Below are 27,428 nucleotides of genomic sequence, written 5' to 3' on the forward strand. Positions count from 1 at the left end.
CCGCATAAGACGCCCTGCTCTGCTGAGCCGGGAGCGGGGCCCGGGTCGGGGGCAGGGGGCCGCGGCCCTCGCTCCACCTTCTCCCACCATGAGCCAGGAAACTCCCGGGGGCTGGGCCCCCCTCGATCCCACCCCCGGGCCCTCAGCGCCCCCAAACCCCTTCGTGCATGAGTTACACCTCTCCCGCCTCCAGAGGGTTAAGGTAAGTTGGGCAGGGGGCGTGCGGAGGACTCTAGGGATTGGGGACACGCGGCGGTGAGGAGCCATGGCAGAGATGGGCATGGGGATGCAAGAGGCGGCTGCTGAGAAGGTGGTGGAGCGGGAGTCCGGGGGTGCGCACGTGAGGGCGGCCGGGAATGGGCGAGGAGCCCTGGTGGACGTGGGCTTGGGCGATAGACAAGCTCGGAGGCGTGGAAGAGTGATTAGGTGAAGGGGGAGTACTGAAGGGCCCCGAGGGTAGGAGATGGAGGACACTGGGGAATGCGGATTACATCCTGCGGAGGTTGGCTAGGATGAAACTAGAGGCTAAGGATAGCCCGGGCGGGGGCAGGGGCAGGGGCGTACTCGGTGATTCTCTGACTTTAAAAAACGGTTTTGGACCAGTAGACTGCGTCCCTGTGTCCTTCCAATATCTCTTTCCTCCCCACCTCCCCCACACTTCACTGCAGCACCTCCTCGTGGGGGCAGGGAGGCTGGGAGGGGGGTTGGCTACAGGAAGTGGAGGGGCGCATTGGCCAGGGGCAGCCTGGAGGTGGTGTGGGGAGGAAGAGTCCAAGGTTTGTGCTGTCCTCACCTCCTCTGAGGCGGGCTGCAGGGGCTACGTTTGTTTACCTGTTCACTCCCAAGGCAGCCTCTGGAGTCACCCTGGCTCTTGGCAACCTCTACCTTGCGGAATAGGACTGAGCTGTTCATTCTCCGCATCCCTTGGTACCCAAGGATTGCTATTCGGCAGCCCTAGGGGTTGACCTGAGGTTTGAAAACTGGACCTCTGTGTTTCCACCACCTGCTCCTTGGGCCCAAAGTATGGGGAAAAAAATCCTTGAACTTGGTTTCTTTTTGACATAGGAGCTATTTATGAAATGGGATGTCAGAGAGGAGGAACTGTCTAGTCTATTCTGCGTCAAGCACAGTACAGGGCACCTTCACATGCATAGTCTCATTAAATCCTCTGAACAGCCTCTCCAAGTACTACTGCATTTGATGACATTAACCCTTATAAATGAGGTGGGAGTCAACTGAGTGAAAACACGAGGCTCCTAGAGCTGTTACCCTTTTATCCTCCTGGCCCCACCAGGATCTTCATCTCACTTGGCTCTCTCTGCCTCCACCACCTATATCACCTGATTGATGGCTATCTGACCCTGGGTCTTCTCCTACAAGGAGATGGTGCTGTAGAAGGAGCTTTTCTCAGCCCTAACGGATGTTTTCTCCCACCCTCTGCAGTTCTGCCTCCTGGGGGCACTGCTAGCCCCAATCCGAGTGCTTCTAGCCTTTATCGTCCTCTTTCTCCTCTGGCCCTTCGCCTGGCTCCAAGTAGCAGGTCTCACTGAGGAACAGCTTCAGGAGCCAATTACAGGATGGAGGAAGTAAGTGGGAGTCAGCTCCCAAGACTGTATCTTTCCTGTTGTCTACTCTGCTCCCCCATTGGATAGGGGAGGATGGTTCAGAGACTGTAAGATAAATTTAGTCAATCAGACCATGACCTGGTACCCAGTACCTCACTTCTAAGTGATTTTATGTCCCAGAATGTCCCAAATACTTCCCATGGCCAGTGGGTTTAAAGGAAATAGAGAGGTGTCTGGATAGAGACAGGGTTGATTAAAGGTCAGAATTGCTGTCTCCACTGACCCCCATCCTTGCCCTGGCAGGACTATATGCCACAACGGGGTTCTAGGCCTGAGCCGCCTACTCTTTTTCCTGCTTGGCTTCCTCCGGATTCGTGTTCGAGGCCAGCGGGCCTCTTGCCTTGAAGCCCCTGTCTTGGTTGCTGCCCCCCACTCCACTTTCTTTGATCCAATTGTTCTGCTACCCTGTGACCTGCCCAAGGTTGTGTCCCGAGCTGAGAACCTTTCGGTGCCTGTCATTGGAGGTGAGAGAAGGGGAAGGGGAAGGGGAAGGATGACAGCTCTGGGCCAAGAAAGTCAGAAATGGAAACACCAGAGAGGACTGGTATCTAGTGTAAAGGGAGAAGTTGGGGAATTGACCGTTGGCAAATGAAATGCAAATTAACACCCTTTGTCAGTTGATCTCAGACTCTCAAGACTGAGACCAGAGAGGAGGTGCTAGAGAGATAACTTAATAGATTGTGTGCAATAAATGGGTTGTTGAAATATCTCATACTGTTGAGGAAATAGAGGCTGCCAGATATCAGTGCCTCAGGGTCAGAATCAAGTGACTCCTTGTAACCTTCCCAACCCAGCCCTTCTTAGATTCAATCAAGCCATCCTGGTGTCCCGGCATGACCCAGCTTCTCGTCGCCGAGTAGTGGAGGAGGTCCGAAGGCGAGCTACCTCGGGAGGCAAGTGGCCTCAGGTGGGTAAGGGTCTTGTGACCCTCTCCTCACCTTGTGTGCTAAATGGCTTCCCTTTACTCACCATCTCCTTCTGTGCTTGGTTTTGTTTTTTTTTCTCCACCTAGGTACTATTTTTTCCTGAAGGCACCTGTTCCAACAAGAAGGCTTTACTTAAGTTCAAACCAGGTGAGTAAAATGATAGTGGGTGATAAGGCTATGGGAAAAAGGAGCTCCAGCTTTGAAGAGTAACCCATAAAGTACAGGGGTGGGTAAGAGAAAGGGAGACAGGGAACTTCCTCTTATCTGACAAGTTGAGTCAGAGAGAAAATTATGAGTAGAACAAAGCCACATGTCATTTGAGATTTATCCCAGACCCTCATATCATCTAGTAATCTCTATATACTAACCTCTGACTTGGGGGGTGGGGGTGGAAATGGGATTTAGGAGCCTTCATCTCTGGGGTACCTGTACAGCCTGTCCTCATCCGCTACCCCAACAGTCTGGTAAGTCTCAGTTGAAGGGGGGATGGGGCATGAATCTATGCAAACTAGAGATAAGTGAGCTGTTGGTGGCATGTTGAGATATATATCTGGGGGTGAGGCACAAGGTGGAGCCAGGGTCTCTGCTCAAAGAGATTGGTCAGTTTCAAGAAAGAAAAGTAATGTTCTGCCCCCCACCTCTGCTTCCTCCATAGGATACCACCAGCTGGGCATGGAGGGGCCCTGGCGTGTGAGTTCTAGTGTTCTGGATGTAAGGGTGGGGATTTGGGTTCATCACAGCATTCCTGGCTTATCTTCCAATCTCTGAAAGAGGTGAATGACCCTTCCTCATGTCGGATCAAGAGAACCGTAGAGTTTGCCCACTGCCCTCTGCGTGTCCAGATGATCTGGCAGTGCTTCAGCCCTCCCACCTGAATCACCCCTGCAGTGATAGGCTCCTTCTACTGTCCTGTGTTTGGGGTGTGATTTTTCTCCCTCTTTTGTCCTTTCTGAAGAACCACAACCACTAGGCATTCCTCTTGCTTTTTCCCTGTTGCCCACACTTCCCCTTGCCTACACTCTTCTCTGGTGTATTCCTGTAGCTGTCCTCTCGCCCCATCGCCTTTCTGGCCCTTCTCCCAATTTCTCAGCTAACTGTGTGGCCAGCTGACTGTGTGGGTCCTACTTTTGTATCATTGGGCAGAACTTCCCACTGCCCTCCTCAGGAGGAATAGCCCATAGTTCAAGAGTGATAAACATCCCTCTCTCTCTTAGACTCAAAGTTCTCTGGCTCACAGCCTCCCAGCCCTGCAGCATCGTGGAAGTAGAGGTATGATTGCCCCTGGGATGGGAGAACGGGCAGAGTAGGAGTAACTGTGCTTCACTTGAGATCCTGATGAGAGGTGTGTGTGTGTGTGTGTGTGCGTGTGTGTGTGTGTGTGTTTCAGTTCCTCCCTGTGTATCAGCCCAGCCCGGAGGAGAGCAAGGACCCCACCCTCTATGCCAATAGTGTCCAGAGAGTAATGGCTCAGTGAGTATTACAAGAAGTATTTCCTGGTCTTCCACAAAGTATTTCCTGGAGTAGATATGCAGAGCAAAGGAATCCGGGGGTGTGGGGGGCTGATAAGAACTAGTGAGAAGGACAGGACTGTGGGGCAGCTGAGACTGTGGAGGGAAAAGATAAAGGACTCTGACCCCTCAGGTTCGGCAGGCCAGAGTGTAATGAACTCTCAAAAATTTCTTTTGCTTCCTTCCCCTTGTCTGTCCTTCATCCTTTAGGGCCCTGGGCATTCCAGCCACTGAATGTGAGTTTGTAGGGAGCTTGCCTGTGATTGTGGTGGGCCAGCTGAAGGTAGCATTGGAGCCACAACTCTGGGAACTGGGCAAGGTGCTTCGGAAGGCAGGGTAAGTCACCTTGAAGATGAGGATATAAGCGGTGTCATAAATAGAAAAATAAAAAGAGGAAAAATGGGGAGAAAGAAGGAATGTCTTAGTCTTTCCCCCCACCCAAAAAAAGAGCTGGGTATGGTATCCCCTACCTGTGATCTTAGTACTCAGGAGGCTGAGGCAAAAGGATCAAAAGTTTGAGGCTAGCCTGGGCTACATAATGACACCCTGTACCCTATGTCAAAAAACACTATTAGATAGACTAAGAGCTTAAAAAATGGCGAGAGTAGAGGCAGAGAGAGAGAACTGGAAGGATGCACAGTAACTCGAGAGACTGAGTGGCTGCAACTTAGAAAAGCAGTAAGCTAAAGGTTTGGTGGAGTCTTAGAGTGTTTGCCTCATATACTCGAGGTGTTAGATTTGATCTCCATCACCATAAGGGAATAGAAAAACAGGACCTGAGCTTGTCCTGGGAGAATGCTTAGTTAGTCCTGGTGGCAAGGTCCTACATATGTGTCCAGAAGGAAACTGAGTCAACTCTGTTGTCAATAATTCCATTGTAGGCTGTCCCCTGGCTGCGTGGACACTGGGGCAGAGCCAGGTCGGAGTCGAATGATCAGCCAGGAAGAGTTTGCCAGGCAGCTACAACTCTCAGATCCTCAGACAGTGGCTGGGGCCTTCAGCTACTTCCAGCAGGTAATGGAGTATTATCTTCATTAGAGTGGCAGGCTAGCCCTCTAAGTCAACATGAGGCATCCTAGTGACCATGTCAGTCTCACTAGCTGCTCAGTTGCAAGTCTACTGCTTAGTCTTAATAGCTCTTACAGGTGGCCATCCTGCAAGATGTACTAGAAGGTTCATTTTTTGCAGAGTATCCAGTGCATAGAGGAGCAATGTTTAGGTCATAGAAGGAGGAACCAGAGACAGAATCAATCAGGGAAGTTCTTAACCTAGAGCCACATTAGAGATGGGCTAACATGGGGAATCACGACCATGTGGGATACTAGGTGAGGATTTTCACAGAAGAGTCATGGAGGTTAGGTGGGAGGATGAGGGGAGAAGAAACTACTGGTTAGGTTTGTGGAGAATTGGAGACCTGGAAGTTTTGCAGTACTTGAGCAGGGTTTTCTGGGTTGTTCGTTTGTTTTGGTCTTTTTGAGACAGGGGCTCTGTGTAGCCCCAGCTGTCCTGGAACTCACTATGTAGACCAGGCTGGCCTTGAACTCACAGAGATGCCTCTGCCTCCCAAGTGTGTGTGTGTGTGTGTGTGTGTGTGTGTGTGTGGTTTTTAATATCCTATAGCTTTTCTAGGGGAATTCTTAAAACTAACTCAAGAATGTTGGCAAGTGTATTTTCAGAAATATAACCAGGCTCCAGGTATTGCTGTCAAATTACAATTCTAGAATTTTTTTGTAAGAACTAGGGATACGCAGAACCTTGATGCTCGGCAAATGTTCTATCACTTAGTCACTACCCAAGTCCCTCAGTCCTTCGAAGGGCTTTTTTTGTTCTAAGCTGCAGACTGTGGCTCTCAACATCCTCTCAAGTACTCAGGAGACAAAGGCAAAAGGATCATGAGTTCAAAGCCACCCTAGACTATACAATTAGACCCTGGTTCAAGATTTTTTTTTTTTTTTTTAATTAAAAATTTTTTAGTATCTAGCTCTGTAGATTTCTTAGACTGAAGCAGACTGCACCTAAGTCAGCCAACATTTCCCCCATGGAGCTAGCACAGCAGGTATTCTGCTTGGGTTTTTGGTAAGAAATTAGGCCAATGGCCCCCTTTCAATCTGTTGGACCAGTTCTCCCACATAGGCTGAGTCAGAGGAGAAAACCAGTTTGTCTGGCTTGGAAACCAGGAATGTTCTTCTGTAGTTTATCAGAATTAATGGTAACTTGAGAATTCCTAGGGGATTCCCTAACATTCCTAGATCTCTGTAGGAGGGCTTTGTCACCAGCTTGTATAGTTTGGTATAGATATGAATGGTCTCAACTCCCAGGGATCCCAGGGTGTTTGGTACTCGATTCTGAGTAGAGTGATCACAAGCATCATTCCCAGGCCTATTTAAGAAAGGCTAAAGTCCAGAGGGCAGGAGGAAAAGTCAAAGTCGTTCCCCACAGTGCTCTGGTTTTTCATTCTCCAGGATGGTAAGGGTTTGGTGGACTTCCGAAATGTGGCTCTTGCATTAGCAGCTCTGGATGGGGGCAGGAGCCTGGAGGAGTTGATTCGCCTGGCATTTGAGGTACCTTTGAGGGGCTGTGGGACACTTAGTGACTGTGCCTTATCCCACAGTTCCATACCAGGAGGGCTTGTATAGTGTTCTGTTCTCAATAGCTCCTAGGTAATCATGCTTGATGTTCTCCTGGTGCCACACTAACTAAAAGTGCAGATCCCCAGTGTCTCCTTGTTGAAATCTAGCTGGGAACTAGAAGGCAGAAACTGAAGATTTCAGTTATCCTGAAAGAATGGGCACTGAAAGTCCAGGAAGGCTTGTGTGCAGCGCTTTGGGAAGAAGAGCCCATTAGGAAGGCGTGGCAGGCAGTACTTGGAAGAGAGAACCTGACATGCATCCCTTTCTCTTCCAAGCTCTTTGCTGAAGAGCAGGCAGAAGGACCTGGCCGCCTGTTATACAAAGATGGCTTCAGCACCATCCTGCACCTGTTGCTGGGTTCACCCTGCCCTGCTGCCATGACTTTACATGCCGAGCTGTGCCAGCCTGGATGCAGCCAAGGCCTCTCCCTCAGTGAGTCACTGCTTTCTCAGTGCTATACAGGCACTTGGGCACCATCAGCACTAGGATATGTCCTGAGAACAGAGCTGGGAGAGCAAAGTGTTAATGGCCAGTGTCAGAAATCAGGGTCCAAGAGGTGAAGCTAGGGCAACAGGCAAGCAAGGAAAAGGAGGCACAGTGGTGTATTTGAGATGGCAAACAGACCGGAGGAGCTGGATTATCAGTTTGAGGGGACGATGGAGGCGCATCCTCTTCTTACGTTCTTTCACTTCTCCCTTTCTCACTCTCCTTGTCCAGGTCAATTCCAGAACTTTTCCCTCCACGACCCACTCTATGGAAAGCTCTTCAGCACCTACCTGCGTCCCCCACTCAAGCCTCGAAGCACCTCTCAGATACCAAATGCCTCATCCCCAGGCAGCCCCACCGCCCTGGCCAATGGGACTGTGCAAGCTCCCAAGCAGAAGGGTGACTGAGCACCTCAGCTTCCCATCCTTACTCAGCTCAAACCCAGCCCTGCTCTCAGGACAGCATCAGAGACTACCCTATGCCTCAACCGATCTGCACCTGTTTGATTTTTTTTTTGTTATCATTGTTTTTTAAGTTTAATTTTTTGTTAGGTGGGGTTTTTTTGTAAAAGACTATTTTATATATAAATATAAATATATATCTATTTAAAAAAATGAAGCTCAGTCCTGTGGATGGTATCATTAGTTGGGAAGGAAAAAAGATGGTTGCCAGATGCCCATTGGAACTGCCAGAAAACTACAAAGGTCTGTCATCTTGGCCGGAACTGAATTCTCTTGCTCCCCAAAATGGACAGGGAATCTTTCCTATGTGGAAATTATACAAAGATTTAACATGTTCTCTTGCTACCTCCGAAATATGCACATCTTAATAGACTTGCTTGTAAACCTCTTTTCGGCTCATTCCCTCTTGTATTGTCCTCATTAAAGATGAAAAAATAGTTTACTACCATTCCATATTTAACAGTCCCACTGAGAATTCGTTCCATCACCCAGAGGAGGGGCAGAGACCTATGTCAGTAAGGAAATGGTCTCCAGGTCAGACCAAGCACACGCTGTCGCATGAGCTGAGGACTTCTAAGTCCTTCCTGTTCAGCTTAAGGGAAGAACACAAAGCCCACTAAAGGTGCTGTCTTGATACAAATACTAGATTTAGGAAATCAAATCTGAGATCTGACAGAGAAGCATCTTTTCCCATGTGTAGACGTAAAGGAGGGAGACAATAATAGAAAATCCAGATGAGCCCTCCCAATGCCAAGTTCAGACTTGGAAAGGGGGCAGGGGATGAATAACCATTTGGGACTTGTGTTTTGGAAACTGTTATGGCAAGAAAGCAAGTGTTACCACAAGGCCTGAGGCAACCAAGATCAGGCCAGCAGCAGGGTAAATGGATCCACAGAAGGAACTACCCCCTCCCTTTTCTTAAATATCTTGCTCTACATAGCAGCCAAGATGCTCCCACAGAAGGGCACATGGACAGCATTTTCTAACCAAAACCAATCTTTATTTTTCCATATAACTTCCAAAACACATTTCCCTTTATTTCCTGCTAAGGGGACCTCCTGCATCCTAGCTAGTCTGATCTGCCCCAAGCTCTCCAGGCTCTTGCACAACAAAAACATTGGGCTGAGCTATTCTCCACTGGGGAACGACAGCAGTGAAATCTCTAGGGCACCCATCTTTGGGGACCACTAGGTGGGGCAGGATGGCCCTCTGCTTCCTACTGGTTCTGGTGTCGTTTCTTCCTTTTGCTTGTGACAGAATTGTCACGTCGCCTTTTACAAGGCTGTGGATGTTGTACTACTCCTAGAGTAAGGGTTTTCTGCCCAAAACCTTTAAGCTGAGCTGGCTGAGTTTCTACAGCAGAGGCCGGACCCCCAACTAGAATTTGTTTCTCCGACTTGGCAAGGGGTGGAGGTTGGCCAAGGTCACCTGGTTCAGCAGAGGGGTGGGATGTTTGCTGAATTCCCTGAGCTTCAGAGGCATGACAAGAACTGAGGGGAAGCCCCCATGAAGATAAGCAAAGTTTTGAGGCCAAAAGGTAGGAGAAGTCGGACAGTTCATCTTTTTCTTTCTCTTCCTTACTTCTTTTGGCCCTGTCTACTGACTTCCGTGTTTCTCTAGTAGAGATTTCTCTCAGAACTGAAGCATCCCTGATTTCCCAGGTAGGGGAAGTACTTCCGAGGCCCTGACAAGATGTTGATTTGGGGCTCTCAAGTGTGTAAGATTCTTGATTGCTTTGTAAAGAAACAAGGTCATTAGATTTGGATGAAATAGTGTCTTCCCTGCCCTCTCCTTGGAAATCAAAAGAATTAAAATTTGATGGGCAGGAATCCTTGTGGACTCCTGTTTGGGGGCCACTGTCATTTCTAACATCTAGTATGTTGACATCTTCTGTGGTTTCCAACAGAGGAAAAAGTGGATTGCCTCTGCTCTCTGCCTCTTGGCTTGCCTGGCAAAAAGAGGAGGTGTCCTTGGTCTCAAGGATAAAGAGATCACCTTGGCTTGTAGGCAACATGGTGTCATTGGAAGAACCCAGTGTGGAGGTACCAATTTCTTCCAGCACAGGAGAGCAAGCATTAGCCCACAGATCACTGGGATCCTGTATAGTCTCAGAACTCTGTTCTATACTTTCGCTGGACCTCGAAGCTGGACTATTGCCCATAAGAGATCCTGTCTTTTCTAGGGCATCTGTGCCTCTGCAAGGAACCACACCGTTCCCCACATTCTCAGATACTGAGGTTTTTCTAGGACCTAGAGAAACACTGTTTCTGGAGCTCAATGCCTGGTGCTCCTTTATGTATTCCTCATCTTGGATGTTCTCTATGACCGTTTCGATTTGTAAGGGCAACTCTGTGCCTATGGCTTCTATCCCACCGCTCAGCCAAAGTCTTGGACTGAGAGGAATGCTGTCTAGGTTGCAGGCTGCTCCAGAAGAAAGGTTCTGATCATAACTCTGAACCATGGGGGGACCTCTGTCATCTCCCCACATAGATATTGAAGAGCCTTCCTGGGACACTGCTGACGGTTCTCTCCCTTGTGTAAACATTCCAACTTTCTCTATTGGTTGTCCTATCTGCAACCCCAAAGCCTGGTTTTCTAACCCGTGTCCTTGCAAAGGAGCTGGTTCTATAAATCCAACATCTAAACTGGGGTCTGTCATGGGATGAGGGCTTTCTTGCCAACAAAATGGTAAAGCCTCTGAAGTCCTGTCTGCTACTGGGTAGTTTCCAGGGGACCCAGCACCTCCCAGGTGGCCATCATGATGTGCAGATAGCTGTTTTATAAACTCCCCAGGCCCTCTTTCCATACTCAAGGGTGCTTCCATTCCCTGTGAAGTTGTGAGTTCTAGCTGCAGGTCCCAGCTAGAGGATGGCAGAGTGTTTCCATCCTTGTGTATCCCCCTTGGACCACCTAGGGCTAGTTCCTGCCCATTGTGCATCTCGCTTGCCTGCTTGCCTGAAGAAACAGACTTTCCAGTGCAAACACTATTCTCAGCCCCCTGAGGCCCCAGTAAAGGCCGAGGCCTCCGACCCCCATCTTCATCTTCATTGGCAGCAGAAGGACTTGAGTCTGACTGAGTTCCACTGCAACTTGGAGGTGCCTGTGCATCGTCCTCCTCCAAGGCCAAGAGTCGCTTCTGGACCAGCTGGAAGAGAATGGATAAATTCCAGATCTGTACATGGTTAGAAGAGGTGGGTGACAGGACATGGTAGATGGACGGGGTGGGGAGGAAAAGCATGTGGCTTAAGTGATGATAGCAAAGATAAATACTATAGCTCTTCCTGTTTCTTGGGCCTTATTCCTGTGCTTCCTCTCTCATTTACTTTGTTCATATAATCTATTTGTTCTACACCCAAAGTCCAATCCCAAATAGAGCCGTATCAAGACATAAAGGGTTAAACAAAAGGCAACATTTTTTCTGATATTCCCTACCTCCCAAGTTTACCTGGGCAAGAGTGAGTGCTTCCTCTTGCTCTAGCTCCTCAATTAAAGCCAAAGGATCTCTCTGCTCTTCTGGGGACAGCAGGTCTGCCAGAAATTGAGGGTGAATGACCGCCTCCACCTGGGGAACAGAAAGAAGAGTGATGTGAGTCAATGACAGGAGGTAACCCATAAGCACAGGGGCTCTAGGGACTAAGCTAATGCCACCCCCCCCCCATTCTACCCTGGAGTAAACTATGACTACCACCAGCTACCTATGTGTACATATACACATACCTATTTCCCAATTATAGAATGGAGTCTACTTCCTTACATAAAACCACAGATGTCTGATGCCATAGAATACCCAACCCCCCAAGATCAGCAATCAGTCATGTAGACAGAGCTCACCTTGGAGACAAATACCTCCTGAGAACATAGCTCATCGATGTAGCTCAGAAGACTTGGGTCTGGATACATTTCTTCATTCTCCTGCTGCTCCTCTTCTTCCTCTGACTTTCCAGTGTCCAGGTGACTCCCCATCAGCCCTTCCATGATGTCAATATACTCCTGCACAGCTTCTGGTGGGATCTCCTTGGGTGCCTCAGGAACTGGAGGCCTTTGAGGTTTGCGTTGCCGCTGGCGGGGAGCCCGTGTCTTGGAGGCTGCCTTCTTTGGAATATACACTGAGGAAAGAGATGGGAAGGGAGACAGAAGCCTTGGTATCTATCTACTTCCCAGTTCTACTTGGAAGGGCAATTTGAGTACATGGAATGGTTCCAGGCTAGATCAAATCATTCTGAAAAAAAAAAAAAAAAAAAGGCACCCATGGGAGAAAATCTAAAAGCTAGGGAGTATAACAGAACCACTCACTGTGTTAGAAGTTCTTTCCACACACCTTGAAATTCCAGGAACTGCCCCCCCCCAATCCAACAACCTTCATTACTTAGGCAGATAAAGGCCTTGTGTACAATCTAGATGAAAGAGTAGTTTACATGGCCAAGATCAATACCTGATTTGGGACAAAAGGAACCTAAGAACCCAACCCAATGGAGCATTCTGTTTGGTATATAAAATGTCACTTCCTGGAAGGAAGAACAGAAGCAAAGACAATGCCTTTCCTAATCCATGTCTGTCTGTGTCTGCATCCCTACATCTGGATTTTTACCCAAGCTTTATCTACATAGCAAGCACATGGTAATTAAAAGTACCAGACTGGTGGAACTAACCTTATTAGATGTTTAACAACTATACTTTGAGGCCTATACTTATCTGGTCAGCGGGACTTAAAGGACAGTCTTTGCCCCTTGCCCTCCAAGGTCAACTAAGTTCCAGGGGACTATGGAACATCTCTCAAAAAGTCCTGTAACTGGTGAGTCACCTGTCCTCTTGTTCAGGGAGGCCATGGAGACCTCACGAGATAGACTTGAACCAGTGTCCAGTCTACAAAGAGGAGGGTCAACTCAGAGGAAACATCTCATTCATGCTTCCAAGTAAAGCCAGACATGGTCGAGCAGGACCTTTGACTTATCTTCACATAGGTGGAACTGGTAAAAGAAAGGAGCCAAGGGCTTATCCTAAGCCCATGTGACCCCTGAGGAACAGGTCTTCAAACGACCTTCAATGTAAAAATAAATTGATTTATTTGAGCCAACTGTATGTATAACCAAAGAGTAACATCATCAGTATATTTAACCAGAGTATCGTCATCAGTATATTTAAGAGTTCAAGGGATTACACTTCCCAGACATTAGGCTTAAGTCTATTTAAAAAGTTATTTAGACAATTATTTCTCATTGATGATTTTGTTCCCAATCAGAAAGTGCTATTCAGATGTAAGACTTCAAATCTTGGTCTGCAATACTGTAGTGCCCACCTGTAGCCAAGGGAGACAACCCGCTATTCTCAAATGATGGCTAAATTTGTTTTCTCCCCCTCTCTAGAAGCCTTTGAGAGGGAACTGACACTGATTCTAACCACTCCAACAGCTATCGAAATGCCTGAAAGCAAATCCTGAATCCATCATTCTCAAGTCCAGCCTTGGCAAACAAAAGAAAAATGAGTTGGTACCCAAGAGAGAGATGCTTTTGGAAGCCCTTGTCAAGAAATTCCAATGGACGCTCATATGAACATTTGAAAATTGCCCTGTTCTGACGTTTTTTAGTTCCCTGTCTAGAACTTATAATGCTAATTACTCTTGCCTTTACTTCTTCCCATCTCCTATTCAAGGACTTTCTTCTCCCCTTAGAGACAAGAGTTATGCAATTTGGGAGTCTTTTAGATAGACCCACTGAAGGGGTACCCCAATTGCCTCACCCTTCTTCGTCCCTGTTCGGCATGGAAGAAGCCAGAGCAGTCTGCATCCTGATTCCCTATCTGCAAGTTGGGTAACCTCTTCAGAGGATGGTGTGATAAGAATAGGAGGTAGGAATTGGCTAGGCAGCTAGGGTAAAAAGACTTCAAAGAAAAGTAGCCAGTTCCTTGGCCAAAAGTCACAATGTCCTTGGGCCTCTTAGCAACATACTCCGTTCCAAAGGCCAAAAATGTCGAAAGTATTTAGGAGCTTTTATCTAATCCTTAAAAGATTTTAGGGTTACCTCTTCAGAGAGGGAAATGTTAGAGTAGCAAAAAGTCCCATTTTTAAAAAAAAGAAGAAAGAGTACATGAAGTTATCAGAAAAAAGTGATGGGGGGAGATATGGGAGGAGTTGGAGGGGAGGGAGTGGGCATGGATTTGATCAAAACACCTTATATGCATGCATGAAATTCTCAATAAATTATTAAAAAAAAAAAAAAAAGAACTGTGCAGACTTACCTGGCTGCTGGCAAGCCTCAGGCACCAGGGACCCTGGAGGGTCAGGTTTCAAAGGGGGTACAGGTGACAGGCCTGGGGATCCATTCATCAGCTGTGCATTCTGTAACTGCATCTCCTCCTCAGCTTCAAACTGCATGAACCTGCAGAGGGTAGAGAAAGCACAGGCCATGCTGAAGAGACCCAGTCCACCAGAAACCTAGACATTGGGCAGCATTCACACATGACCAAGAAATCAAGCACCCTCATTTTGCCAAAGTCAGGTCACCCCAGGGAAGCTGTGCATGGGCAGCCTAGTAACAGCCTGGGAAACTTCATTATGTTGTCCCTTCACCCTTAGTGGTCACTTGGGAAGTTGATTAAGGAAATTAGTGATCTAGAGCTTGGATACTTCTTCAGGACAAAGTTATATCCTCTATTTCTGCTCCATACCTATCTCATCTAGTGCCGTGGATACAAGCTTAGTAAATTCAACCTGGCCTATGTAACCATCTGGAGTGCCCTATGGCCAGGGGGGAGGGGGGGATTCTTTAAGGGCTCATCTGTCCCTTTCTACAACTGAGAATAACAGATGGTAGAATTCCTGAATCAGAGCCCACCAGGAGGCAGGGCCCACCAAAAAGATCAAAGGCTGGAACAGGCCCAATGAGGAAAATCTAGGAAGCAAAGGATTTAGACTTAAGAAGAAGCTTGAAGGAAATGGTTTTTACCCCAGTTTTTGCAGGGGTGGGTGTTGTTATACAAAGTCTCACTATGTTGTCCAAGCTGGCCTTGAACTCCTGGGCTCAAATTCTTTCACCTCAGGTTTGTGTGCACTGACTACACACACCATCATGGACAGCCAAAGTTTTTTGGTTTTAGCCAAGGCTGTCCTGTAGAAATGGAGGCTAAAGAGCCAGGAAACCACAATGGGAATCCAGCACCCTGGCCTCCCTTGACATACTTCCTCCAGAACCAATCCCTCCCTAGGATGGCGAGTAGGATTCTTGGTTTTTTTGCCTTTTGTTTTATTTTTCTTTTCTGATTTTAAAGTAAACATAATGGAGCTGGAGAGACGGCTCAGTGGTTAAGAGCACTGGCTATCTTGCAGAGGACCTGGGTTCGATTCCCGGCACCCACAAGGCTAACAACTGTCAGTAACTCTAGTTCCAGGGGATCCGATGCCCTCTTCTGACCCCTTGGGCATTGCATGACACAGATGTCAGGCTTGATGGCATGCAGTTTTACCTGCTAAGCCATCTTAGTGGCCCTCTTGGTACCCCTTTTAATATTCATTCACACACACACACACACACACACACACACACAGATGCAAGCCTCTTTGTTGCCCCTACCACTCTACCATACAGCCCCCATCCCCATCCCCAGGAAGAATGAGGTTCATCAGACTTACTTCTCTGCCATCTCATAAAAAATCATCCTGTCAAAGTTGCTGGTGCGCTCCCACTCCTGCACAGCCCTCGGCAGTCCCTCCTCCAGGGTCATAGTGGGCTTCAGCCGGGCCAGTGAACGAAGCACTGGGCTAAAACCCCCATTAGGTTAGTCACATTGTAAAACTGTGTCCCCGAACCTGATGCCCACCTCAGCCCACATCCCTTGTCCCTCACCAATTATAGCATGCCCCTCAGACTCTGTCATGTCCTTCTGATGAGACTTTCAGGCTTCCCAGGATTCCCTCCAGTCTTTTACCATTCTTCCTGCCCTTCCCGTGGAGATGTACACATTACACTAAGTCAAATGATTCTTCTGCCCACTTTTTGAAGTCAACTAGGGTAACCACAGTTAATTCCCAAAATATATCCTCAACTAAACATTAAGAAGGAAACACTCAGGTTTGCAAAGGAATGACAGGAACTGAAAACAGGAGCCTCTTGCATTTTTCAAAGACATTCACTAATCCAAGTGAATCTCCAAATAAAGTTTAGTGTTTTTTTGACTTTTTTAAAAAATTGGATTTTCCGTCTTTGTCTCCAGACACGGTGGGCTTAGAGACCCTCAAATACAATATTAGACCATCATTTCTAGAAGGGTCCAGAGGAAATTAAGAGCCTAGTCTAAGAAAGGTAAGGGCTTCATTTTTGCCTCTCTGGCTTCCCTTTGAGTCCTCAAACATCAATTGTGCATCAGAACCACCTAGGGAAGTTTGTTGTAAACATGGATTGCAGAACTCCAGGATCCTAAGACAGAGCTTCTGAGTGTTGAGGAGGGTCTGGATTGTCCCTGGTAAGAGACACTGCCTAGAGCACTTGAGCTTGGAGAACAGGGGTTGGCCAAGAATCAAAGCAAATGGAACCTGAGCAAACTCTGAGAGCACATACTCGTTCTAGATTTAGAAATTGAGCCACTAGCCTCTCAAAGAGAACTCAGAGTTTTCTTGAGAAAGTAGGAACTCAGTAGGATGGTGTTTATCTAGGATTTCAGGGGAGTCTCTTGATTCACTTGCTCTAAAGTCCAGAAGATGGAGATTGCTTTAGGAGCTCTGTCATTGGAAGGGAGCATGCACATCTTTTCCAAAGTTCAATAAGATGGAACGTTATTCAAAGGTCTGCATAAAATATTAAGGGGCAGTACAATTGAGAGATAGCCAGTCTGGTTGGGAAGTAGAGAAAATTTCCCAGATGACTCATGACTGCTATATAAACAAAACTTCAGGCTCCTTGGCTAAACACACTCATTCTAAAGGAGGGGCATTTGGCCTTTTGTGTGCTCTTTATGATTGCCTTTTTATAGTAATAATAAAAGCTACCATTTAAATGATGCATTCTCTATGTCAGGCACTTTGCCAAGCACCTTTAATCTTCTCAGCAACCCTCAGAGGTAGGTATAATTACTCCTTTTCAGATAGGAAACTGAGGGCAAATATCCTACCCAGGACCACAAATACCATGTGTGGTAGAGCTCACCTTCCCCATTTCACCTTGACTCCTGAGTAAAATGGGATTCACACACACAAAGTTTTTAGCCTAACCCAGGGCCACTCCTTCACCCCCACCACAGGAATGAGTCAGGACTCAGGTTGCCTCATCCCAGCTCAATGCTAGAGGGCAGGAAGGCAGTGAAACAGATCAGGAGGGCCATGAAAGTTGGGGTCAGAGACTTAGGTTCCAATCTCTGCTCCCTGCTTTATGACAGAAAGTTCTCAGTCTTCTCATCTGTAAATAAGGATTACCATAAAATGCTTGCCTAACTTCACAGGACTGCTAGCATTCTTTGAAAGGCAGCACCTGAAAGCTTATTGTAAGCCCAGAAGTTATTTCTGTTTCCTTCTCATAGCATCTTCTCACTCTCATAGCAGGCCTTCAAGTTCTGAAGTAACCTAACACCCCCCAATCCCAAAGTCCTCTCTAAAAGCCTCAAGAAAACTAATCTTGGATCTCCCAACTTACATAAGAAAGCAGGAAAGTGCTTCTGCATCAGGACTTTGGGATAGGTGCGTCCGAGCCAAAGCTTTGTAGCGCTGCCAGCGACGATAGTTCTCATAAACACCCGTGGAGGCATAGGCAAGGCCACCTTGGGAGGGCTTCAGGGAAGCCGCAGTACCTCCTTCCCCCATTGCTGCTTGTGTTCCTGGCCAAGCCTTTTCCAGGGATGCTGTGGGAGCCAGTTGGGCAGCTAATGGTAGCGTCTGCAGAGGAAGTCCTGCAGAGGCCTCTGGACTCACTCCAACAGCCACAGTGGGCAGAATGGTCTTCACATTAGAACCTGTCACATACAGAGGAGGAGGAGGCCCCTCTGGGACCCCATAGAGAGTACCTGAGGCAATCCAATTTAGGGCCTTTTGAGTATGGATAAAGTTCTGAGCCTGAGAGGCCTCGGCTGGCCCCCCTTCTGTCTTGATTTTCACAATGACCTGGCCAGCCCCAGCCACATTGGGGCCAGAGTCCCCATCTCCTGTCATCTGTAGTGGGCTAGGGAAAGCAGAGAGCATCAGAGGGTTGCCTGGAGAGAATGCTGGAGGTATGGGGGGCTGTGGAGATGGTTCCCAGAGGGGTTGGTAAGGTGGAGCAGGAGCAGGTGGGGCAAAAGGAAGCGTAGTGAAAGGAGGTAGGCCAGCACCAGGTTTCACTGCCACATCAGGTCCCGGCAATGGAGATGCTGTTGAGACAAAGAGAAGGGTGTAGGAAGGCAACTAGAAGTTAGGCCATCTGACTTTCCCTTTGGTCTCTATGGAAACTGACTCCCAACACATGAAGGAGATATGGATAGGGAACTTGTGTATTTGTAAATGTCTCCCAAGTCATCCTTTACTCTGTCGAGTTACTGCACTAGAAAAGTTGCTCCCTTTTTAAGAGACACACAGAACCCCTATCTTCTAAGAAGAGACAAGTTCAAGCCATCACCACCTCTAAAAGCTTCTCTGAGAGCACTGCTGATAGACTTCCCCTGCCAGCTCCATAGGCTATTTATGAAGATGTGGAATGGGATTTACACCTGTTCTGCAGGAAAAATAGTCTGCAAGCGGGCTAAGAACAGCAAGGTAACTAATACAGGGAAAGTTCTAGCTCTCTAAAACCACCCACAGGGCTCTTAGGAGGAGGTAGTTTCCAAAACATCAGTCCTTCCTCTCCTTTTCCTATTCCTCTTGCCCCTATAATCTTTTCTCTTTCCTCATCTAAAACAACAAAATACGTAACTTATGAATATGAGCAATAACTCTAGGACCCATGAAGCTCATTTCTCCAAAATACATCCCATCTGATATAGTAGAAATCTATTAGCCTCACCCACTCCACAAGAGAGTCAAGCCACCTGCTCCCAGCTGCTCTGTGGCTCCTGCCATCATTCACAGAGGCACAGTGACCAGGATAGGGTATGGTAATTTGGATGTGTGCTTCCCAGAGATTTTGTTATATAGCAGCCAAGAATAGTTGATGAGGATTAGATAAGGACCAGGACTCGGTAAGTGGAGGGCAGTGGAGGGAGAAAGATTTCCAGAACTTTAAGTAATTACAGGATCAGTCAAAATTTAGTAGACTATCTGTGGTCTCTCTGCTTTGGAGGTCCTAATATTGGAAATTTAAGGCTCACAAAAAAACAAAGCATTGAGCTAGTGCTAAGGAAAGAATGAAGTCTGGAACATAGCTCCTGCTGAGGAGGAGCTATGTGGACACTGGTCAAGCAGACCAGGAGTAGGCACACAAATGTGTACTTCACTAAACAGGACCTATATATCACATGACTTTTAATAATAAAAAGAGAACACAATTTCATGCGATTCTCCTTTTCCCTTTAAAAAAAAAATTCTACCAACAAACCAACACTCAACTTCCACTTTATGACCATGAAGGAGACACAGTATAGGAACAAATTCATATTTGAACCATACAGTGAAGGGCCAGGTTATATCAGCAAGTACTGAACACAATGAAATGTTTCTAGGTCTGAGTTCCAAAACAAGTGGAAAACCTGAAAATATTCTCAAGGAAGCCCTCACTCTCATTGCAACTACAATGACCCTCCATCCTTTTGCCTGAAAATAAAGACTTCCCCTAACTAAAAATTTTAATTAATTAAAAAAAATGTGTGTAGGCTTGTCATTGTAACCACTCTAGAAAATGAGGTAGGAAAATCACAAGTTCAAAGCCAGCTTGGGCTACAGAGAAAGTTCAAATGCAGCCTCAGCAACTTAGTGAGACCTTGTCTCAAAACCAGAAGTAAACGGAGGACTGAAGATTGAGCTCAGAAGTAGAGCACTTGCCTAGCTTGTACAAGGCCATGGATTCAATACCAGTAGCACAAAAGTTGTACACACATACAAACACACAGACATCTACAAGGTAAGGGAGGTACCCTCCCCAGAACGCTAATTAGATGCAATCTTAATCTTGGAATTCTCAACTTCCAGATATATGTGTAATAAGTGTCTATGAAAGAAGGGAAAAAGAAAAAAAAGCCTGCTCCCTGAACTGAAAATAAGCCACTTCTGCAGCTAGAAGGAGCCATTAGACTCTAGGCACAGGAAGTTTTATATTTCCAGCCTCATTCCCAGGCAGATGTGTCTCTTAAATGAATAACCCCACAGAATAGTAAGGCTGTCTCCCTAGCCCAATCTTACTTCCCTACCCCTAGGTCTACTTTCCCTATAAGCTCAAAAGAAGTTCAACTTGGGTTGAAGTAATGGCTTAGTGGTTAAAAGCACTCACTGCTCTTGCAGAAGATCCCAGTTCAGCTCCCAGAAACCCACATCATCTGGCTCACAAACACCTGCAATTCCAGCTACAGGGGATTCAATGTCCTATTCTGGCCTCTAAGGGCACCCTCACTCAAGTGGCATACATTCACACAGACACCCATACACACAGATAGAAATAAAATACTTTTAAAATATTTCATTTATTATTTTTATTTTATGTGTATGCATGTACTGCCTGCATGCATACACATAAGTATATGTAAGTGCACCCATGTCGTGCAATGCCTGTGGAGGACAAAAGGGGAGTCAGATCCCCTGGAACTGGAGTTATGGACAGTTGTTAGCCAGCATGTGGGTGCTGGGATTCAAACCCAGGTCTTCTGCAAGAGCAGCCAGTGCTCTCAACCACTGAGCCACTTCTCCAGCCCCCAAATAAATATTTTTTAAAAGAGGTTCAGTTCTAGTCTCTCATGGCAAAGTCAGGCTCTAGTTGCCAGAAGACACAGATCTCAAGTCTTCCCCTGGAACCTAATTACACCACTCCTACTCTATAGAAACCTCTGCCCTCCCCGCAATCATGTTAATGTGTCCCTCCTCCTTGGAATCAAGTTACTAACTGCCATCCATTCCCTATATTCAATGTGCAACTTCTGAGGTGTTTTGGTCTGTCTCCAAGGAGCCCTCTTTCCCTACCCCGGGGTCTTAATGGAAAAAAAAAAAAAAAAAATTTCCTTTCCCAGCCTCCCTAATGCCTGTGTTGGGGTCTGATATCTCACATCCCTCTAAATGAGCCCAAATAGCTTGTTCTCAAGTAAAGTGGCAAATTTGAATCCCCAAGGAGGTGAACAGGTTACCCTCTTCCCTACCCCCAGACTTACCTCCATCTGATGCCATCATCTGAGGTTTGGGCTCACCAGTTGCGACTGTCTTGGAAGCCTCCAGAATGAAACAGTTGGGTACAGGATCCAGGCAGTAACTGGCTCAAACAGATGATATCCAAGGAAGGCAGGGTAAAGACTGGGCCAAAACAGAATTGGAATCTGGAACTCGGGCATTATGTAGTGGGGGAGGGGAGAGGGTATTGTGTGGTGAGAATGGGGCACTATTGCACAGTGATTCTAGTAAGTAGGTGAAAACTGTGATTTCTCTATGAATTAATTTGGAAATACTAATGCTGGGTATCTCATTAGGGCAATGGATACATCTTTTTTATTCCAAACATTATACTGTAGTTTTACCTCTCTAGTTCTTTCTTCTTCAGTTCTTCAGTATCTAATGTTGTGCCCTTTAGTTCCCCACCAGTTCTGTAACTGGTTTGCTATCAATAGCAGATTGGTGGTAGACCCTTGGCTTAATTTAATGATGACTATTTTCTGAATCAAATTCAGAGCACAGAGTCTGTACTTGAGGATCAAGAAAACTAAATGTTTGGCATTTGAAGTATCTCAGAAGATCCAACGTGTTCAATTGCTGTGTAAACATTTCTTCCTTGAAAAGCTGCCCTGGCAGTGCACACAAGTAATCCCAGCACTCAGGAGGCTGAGGCAGAAGGTTGGTTGAGGAAAGGAAGCTTGAGGAAAGCCTGGGCTATGTACTGGGATTGCATCTGGAAAAAGTGAAAGTTGCCCTGCCATCCCCAACCATAAACTCCACAATCCACAGAAACCACAGCCTTACCCCTCTATTGGGGGGGGGGGGGGACAAAAAAGAAAAAGAAAAAAAACCTCACTAAATTTTTTTTTAAAATGTTTTTTTGAGATAGGGTCTCACTATGAAGCCCTGGCTGGTCTGGAACTCACTATGTAGATCAGATTGGCCTTGAACTCTGATATCCAACTGTCTCTGCCTCCCAAGTAGAGGGATTAAAGGCCTAGCTATGATATAAATATATCTTTAGTATTTTTTGAAAAGATTTGTATTTTGTGTGCATGTTTGCTTGGAGAGTGCCTAGAGCCCTCAGAGTCCAGAAGAGGGCATCAGTACCTTTAGAACTAGAGTTACAGCCAGTTGTGAGCCTCCATGTGAGTGTTGAGAGCAGAACCTGGGTCCTCTGCAACAGCAGCAAGAGCTCTTAACTGCTGAGTCATCTCTCTAGCCCCTTTTTAATTTTTAAAGACAGTCTGGCTATGTAGCCTAAACTCAAACTTAAAATCCTTCTGCCTTTGCTTCTTGAGTGCCGAGATTCAATCCTGAGTCATAACCTCTGGTTTAAAATTACCATAAAATTTCTTCTTTGTTAATTTAAAAAAAATTTTTAAATATGTAATGCATTAGTAGGGTTCCAAAGTCAAACTAAGAAAGGGTTTGGGGGTAGAGAGAGGGGAATGGGGATTAAAACGACTAAAATTCATTATGTACATGTGTTAAACTGCCAAGGATTTTTTTTAAAGCTAGACTGCAAACTAGAATGTTCATCACCACGCACTCCTGTTCATTTTCCCTACAACCAAGTTCTCTGCGCCAGAGGAAACCGGAGTATCTGTGTCCCGTCAGTCCTTGCGCGCCGCCGTTTCTTTGTTTTTAAGTTTAAAACAAGGTTTCCCGCCTCAGGCTGCTGCCAGCTCAGACCGCTGGCCTTGAACCACTTGGATACAAGTGATCCTTCCGCCTCAGCCTCCATGGCAAGTAAACATAAACCACGTTACTTAAAAAAAAAGAATAAAAGACTTTCAGGGTTCTCTGCTTACAAAATTAATATCTGAAGCTGGGTTTGGTGGCCCGCGCATTTAATTCCCCGCACACACGGAGGCAGAGGCGGGTGGATCTCTGTGAGTTTGAGGCCAGCCTGTTCATAGCAAGCCCATAACAAGTTCCAGGCCAACAGTGGCTACAGGGAGACCCTGTCTCAAAAAGTCACTTTACAATATTTTTGCCACTATAAATAATGCTGCGATGATCATTCGCGACAATATCATCGTTCCCTTTTTTTGTTTGTTTGTTTGGTTTTTTTCTTTTCCTTTTTTTGTTGTTCTTTTTGAGGCATGGTCTCCCTGTAGCCACAGCTGACCTGAAACTACATAGACCAGGCTGGCTTCGAGTGAAGCCTCCCGAGTGAAGGCGTAAGCCACCACAGCCAGTCTTATTTCTTTTGCTTTTTTGTTTTTGAGCTGGGAGCAGGAGGTTGACTGGGTCTCCCTAGTCACAGCTCTCCTGGAAGTTACTATGTGGACCAGGCTGGCCTAGATCTCATAGAAATCCTCCTACCTCTGCCTCCTAAGGGCTGAGAGTAAAGCCACGGCCATCACACCCCGCCATATTTTATATCTTTAAATTAGACTCCTGTAAATCTTTGTGTTCTTTTAAAAACGAGATAGCCAGGCATAGTGGTGCTCACCTTTAATCCTAGCATAAGGGAAGCAGAGGCAGACGGATCTCTCTGAGATCAAGCCTGTCTTGCTCGGTTTAGCGAGTTCCAGGCCAGCTGGGGCAACAGGGAGACCCCATCTCAAAACAACAACAAAACGGTTTTTTTAACCGGGAAAGACTCCTAGAAGAGGCATCTTATTGCGCTATTATTCGTTACTCACCACTATAAAAAAGAGCTGAATTTGTGATAGTCTTGAGTTTGAATCTTGATTCGACATCTAAACACACTTCACCAGGTCCATAAAAGTACTTTACGTTATCTTCGCTTTGCATAACATCGAATACCCATCATGCACTCTTTACCGCCAATATTTTGAAATGGGTCAGGGAAAACGGATGTAAAAATGGGGGTCAGAAGAAAATCTTTTTTCTTCCCTAGGATAAAGGAGGTTACAAATCCCGGAACTCTTGTTTGTCTGGGAACTAAAAAATCATTGCCTCTAAAATGGGTATGCAACTTGAGATTAAAGATTGGACTGTATGCATCAATATTCAACCTACATCCATCAGTACCTCCTAACGTCTGGCAGTACATGGCACATAGTGGGCAGCTCCATGGACCTTACAACCCTACAAGGTTGCAGCTAGAGCCCAGGCCAAGTCCTGCTTTACCGCGCCCCCTTCGGGTCACATGACTATGTGGGGGTGGGTATAGACTACATTTCCCGGTATGCCTAAACGCACTTCCGGTTATACAGGAAGGATGTTGTTGAACACGCTTGAGGCGGGCAAACGCGGCTGGCTGCGGACGGGCGTGGTTTTGTGGCTGAAGCGTGATCATGTTTCTCCAGTTTTATCTTAACGAGCAGGGCGATCGAGTCTATACGCTGAAGGTAAAGAAAGGAAGCAGGTGGTCTTTGGGTATGGGAAGCGTAGTGGGAAGAGCGCTGGGAGCCCGACACAAGCTTGCGCTGCGGGGTGCGGGGAGCCAGGTCTGTACGCAGCCAGGGAGAACTCAGGTGCGCACCGCACAGCATCGCACAGCCCCTCGATCTGATCTCTGTGGCTCCAGGCTTCACGTTTTCCCGTTTTCGTGTTGTCCTCTTCCTCTCACTACTCATGTACTGAGGTCATTTTCTTTCTCGATCAGAAGTTTGATCCTCTGGGACAGCAGACTTGCTCAGCCCACCCTGCTCGGTTCTCCCCAGATGACAAATACTCGAGACACCGAATCACAATCAAGAAACGCTTCAAGGTGCTCATGACCCAGCAACCGCGTCCTGTCCTTTGAAGGCTCGTTAATGTCTTCCTGCCGTCGGTCCTCCCCGTTCTGTGCTTGACGGTAACCAAAGGCATCAGACTGCAAGCCATGAAACTTTCTTAACCACCCCAGGCTCTTTGGAATCCAATCTCGTCGTTGCTTTTGACCACGATTGAGTCAGTAGCGGGGCATCGCCTGTAAAGGGAGCAAAAACAAATTTGACATTTTTCCCTTCGCATTTTGAATTACTGCCAGGTTATTAAAGATAAAATGATTTGAAAGCGCATTTTGTGTGTTGTTGGACGAAAGGATTGGTAATTTTTTTCCTTTTAAAAGACATATTTATTTTTGATTATGTGTATATGTGTGTGTCTATGGGTATGTACGCCTAAGTGGAGGTTCCAGCAGAAGCCAGAGGCATCAGATTCCCTGTCGCTGCAGTTTGTGAGCCTCCTCAAGTGGTTGCCGAGAATTGAATTTGTATCCTCTGGAAGAGCAGTATGTACCCTTAACCACTGAGCCATCTCTCCAGCCTTGGTAATTTTTCTTAAAGCACAAAAAATGGGAGGAGGATATTACTGCTGGTAGCAGTGCAGGACCACTTGAGGAAAAACTTAAGGCCCTGCTATAGCTGCAGGTGTGCTGAGTGATAGGGTGTGAGGGAAGGGGGAGAGAGGTTGAGAGAGATCTAAGAAGGTCAGCATTCACTGAAAAAAAACACTCCTTTGTCTCTCACCAGAGTTCTTTTCTTTTCTTTTTTTTTTTTTTTTTTTTTTTTTTTTTTTTTTGTCTTTTTGAGACAGGGTCTCCCTGTAGCCCCAGCTGGCCAGGGACTCACTATATAGACCAGGCTGACCTCGATCTGACACAGATCGCCTGCCTCTGCTCCCAAGTGCTGGGATTAAAGGGTGTGTTGGTGGAGCTTCTTAATGTATCTACACCATTTGCCTGGCTGACATAAATAGGAATGTCATTGAACATATCTACTGTCTTTCTGGAAATATTTCCAGTTATCTTACATACATACCCCCATCACTATATTTTCTTTGGCAGCTACCAACTAAGTGGAATGTTCCACAGATCTTAATGTAGAAGACGATGAGAGGTTCGAACAGGAATTTTTTTCAGACTACTACTGCTATTATTTTTTAAATTTTAATGTTTTATGTGTATGAATATATTGCCTGCATGTATGTAAGTGCACCCATGTCATGTAATCCTTGTGGAGGTCAGAAGAGGGCACCCGATTCCACTGGAACTGGAGTTATGGACAGTTAGCTGCCATGTGGGTGCTGGGAATCGAACCTGGGTCCTCTGCAAGAGCAGCTAGTGCTCTTAACCAGCCCTGGAACATTTAAAAGAAAAACTATAAAATTAGGAATTCAGCTACTGTTAATGGGACAACCACAGTAATTTTTAATCCCATTACTTCATATTAGAGTGATAGTGAGCTAAAAATTATATCCAGGCATTTGAGAAATACTAGTTTGTTTCTTCCTCTTCAGGAGTTGTCAAGTTGAGCAGTTTATTATTTTCCAATTTTCTTATTCCTGAATTGTCACACTGGATCTGAATATATTTATGCTTAGTGACTGGTTTTAAAGTTGCTTTGTGGAGACTATTCCGTGATCATAAAGGCAGAAAAGCTCTTGATTGTTGTTGACTGCTGAGAAAAAAAATAAAATTGAACTGTATCATCCTTAATAAAATATAACTTTCAGGTAAGTATAAAAATGAAATTTATTTTCTACCTTTCAAGTAGTTTTTTTAGCCCATTCACTAAGGGGTTTTAGTATTGTATGTGAAAGATTTTTTAAAAAATTTTTATTTCATGTGTATGCATGCATTGCCTGCAGGTATGTAAGTGCACCCGTGTTGTGCAATGCCTGCGGAGGTCAGAAGATGGTGTTGGATCCCCTGGAACTGGAGTTAGGGACAGCTGTTAGCTGCAATGTGGGTCCTGGGATTCAAACCCTGGTTTTCTGTAAGAACAGCCAGTGTTCTTAACCACTGAACCGTCCATCTCTCCAGCCCCAAGAGAGATTTTAAAGAGTTAACCATATTCTGTTAAGGAAAAGAAATATTAAAAACTCTGAAAAGGAAAAAGGATCAGCTATGGAAATTTCTATTTTGTTTTGTTTTTCTTCACAAGGCAATGCTTGGCAGGTACTTTACCACTGAGCTGTATCCCAAACTCTGAAAGGTTTTTGTTTCAGGGGGGTTTTGTTGTTTCTTTATGTCTTATTGTATATCCCAGGCTATCCTCAAACTTGCTGTGTAGCTCAGGGTGACCTTGAATTTCTGATCCTCCCACTTCCACATCTTGCATGCTGGGATTACATGGAATTACTACCACTCCTGGGTTATGTGGAGATTGAACCCCCAGGGCTTGGTGTGTACTAGGCAAGTGCTCTACCAACTGAGCAACATCCCCAGTCCAACCCTGGAAGTTTCTTAAGTCAGAAAATGAATTCTATCTGCTTCGAGGTGTTGTTCTTTTTGTTTTGTCAATATTGGGTAATTTTGACTTTACAAAAAAAGAGCGATTAGCGCTGTTGAGGGCTGGAGAGATGGCTAAATGGTTAAGAGCACTGGCAGCTCTTGCAGAGGACCTAGGTTCCCAGCACCCACATGGTGGCAAACAACCATCTGTAACTCCAGCCCCAGGGGATTCAACACTTTCTGACCTCCACAGACATTGCACAACACGAGTACGTTTACATAACATGCTAGAGATACACCCGTACACATAAAATAGAAATAAAATATTTTTTAAAAGATTGGCATTAGATCAAAAAAAAAAAAAAAAAAAAGGCCCGGCAAGGGGGCAAACGCCTTTAATCCCAGCACTTGGGAGGCAG

The 27,428-nt window shown here is 46.2% G+C and overlaps 3 protein-coding genes across 5 annotated transcripts; 2 read left to right on the forward strand and 1 right to left on the reverse strand.

The window, feature by feature from the left end:
- Positions 1 to 6: 6 nt before the first annotated feature.
- Lpcat4 (lysophosphatidylcholine acyltransferase 4) lies at positions 7 to 8,056 on the forward strand. 3 transcript variants are annotated; one of them, XM_008841135.2, is made up of 14 exons: positions 7 to 202; positions 1,444 to 1,586; positions 1,869 to 2,089; positions 2,420 to 2,532; positions 2,638 to 2,698; positions 2,957 to 3,015; positions 3,207 to 3,241; positions 3,766 to 3,820; positions 3,939 to 4,021; positions 4,270 to 4,395; positions 4,941 to 5,073; positions 6,522 to 6,620; positions 6,965 to 7,121; positions 7,407 to 8,056. In XM_008841135.2, the coding sequence occupies exons 1-14, from the start codon at positions 89 to 91 to the stop codon at positions 7,580 to 7,582; spliced, it is 1,575 nt and encodes a 524-aa protein (XP_008839357.1). In that variant the 5' UTR covers positions 7 to 88; the 3' UTR covers positions 7,583 to 8,056. The 3 variants fall into 3 exon arrangements, with proteins under 3 accessions (XP_008839357.1, XP_029423219.1, XP_029423220.1); XM_029567359.1 differs by lacking the exon at positions 6,965 to 7,121; XM_029567360.1 differs by lacking the exon at positions 6,522 to 6,620 and having other exon boundaries at positions 7,407 to 7,708.
- Positions 8,057 to 8,852: 796 nt separating this feature from the next.
- Nutm1 (NUT midline carcinoma family member 1) lies at positions 8,853 to 20,909 on the reverse strand. The gene is made up of 7 exons (XM_008841137.2): positions 20,879 to 20,909; positions 17,254 to 17,962; positions 15,261 to 15,389; positions 13,871 to 14,010; positions 11,468 to 11,742; positions 11,082 to 11,198; positions 8,853 to 10,781 (listed from the first exon to the last, which is right to left on the reverse strand). Exons 1-7 carry the CDS (start codon positions 20,895 to 20,897, stop codon positions 8,853 to 8,855), a joined length of 3,318 nt encoding a protein of 1,105 aa, XP_008839359.1. The 5' UTR covers positions 20,898 to 20,909.
- A 3,140-nt stretch (positions 20,910 to 24,049) lies between these two features.
- Positions 24,050 to 24,853, forward strand: Nop10 (NOP10 ribonucleoprotein). The gene is made up of 2 exons (XM_008841138.3): positions 24,050 to 24,199; positions 24,457 to 24,853. Exons 1-2 carry the CDS (start codon positions 24,146 to 24,148, stop codon positions 24,595 to 24,597), a joined length of 195 nt encoding a protein of 64 aa, XP_008839360.1. The 5' UTR covers positions 24,050 to 24,145; the 3' UTR covers positions 24,598 to 24,853.
- Positions 24,854 to 27,428: the final 2,575 nt, after the last annotated feature.

Source organism: Nannospalax galili, unplaced genomic scaffold (assembly GCF_000622305.1).
Source record: "Nannospalax galili isolate Female #2095 unplaced genomic scaffold, S.galili_v1.0 scaffold999, whole genome shotgun sequence".
In the NCBI taxonomy this organism is placed as follows: Eukaryota; Metazoa; Chordata; class Mammalia; order Rodentia; family Spalacidae; genus Nannospalax; species Nannospalax galili.

Coding starts and splice junctions, on each gene's coding strand:
- Lpcat4 (XM_008841135.2), top strand. CDS start 89: ATGAGCCAGGAAACTCCCGGGGGCTGGGCCCCCCTCGATCCCACCCCC. Junction 1,587..1,868: donor CCAATTACAGGATGGAGGAA/GTAAGTGGGAGT, acceptor TTGCCCTGGCAG/GACTATATGCCACAACGGGG. Junction 5,074..6,521: donor CCTTCAGCTACTTCCAGCAG/GTAATGGAGTAT, acceptor TTCATTCTCCAG/GATGGTAAGGGTTTGGTGGA.
- Nop10 (XM_008841138.3), top strand. CDS start 24,146: ATGTTTCTCCAGTTTTATCTTAACGAGCAGGGCGATCGAGTCTATACG. Junction 24,200..24,456: donor ATCGAGTCTATACGCTGAAG/GTAAAGAAAGGA, acceptor TTTCTCGATCAG/AAGTTTGATCCTCTGGGACA.
- Nutm1 (XM_008841137.2), bottom strand. Junction 14,011..15,260: donor TTTTATGAGATGGCAGAGAA/GTAAGTCTGATG, acceptor TACCCTCTGCAG/GTTCATGCAGTTTGAAGCTG. Junction 11,743..13,870: donor TGAGGCTTGCCAGCAGCCAG/GTAAGTCTGCAC, acceptor CTCTTTCCTCAG/TGTATATTCCAAAGAAGGCA.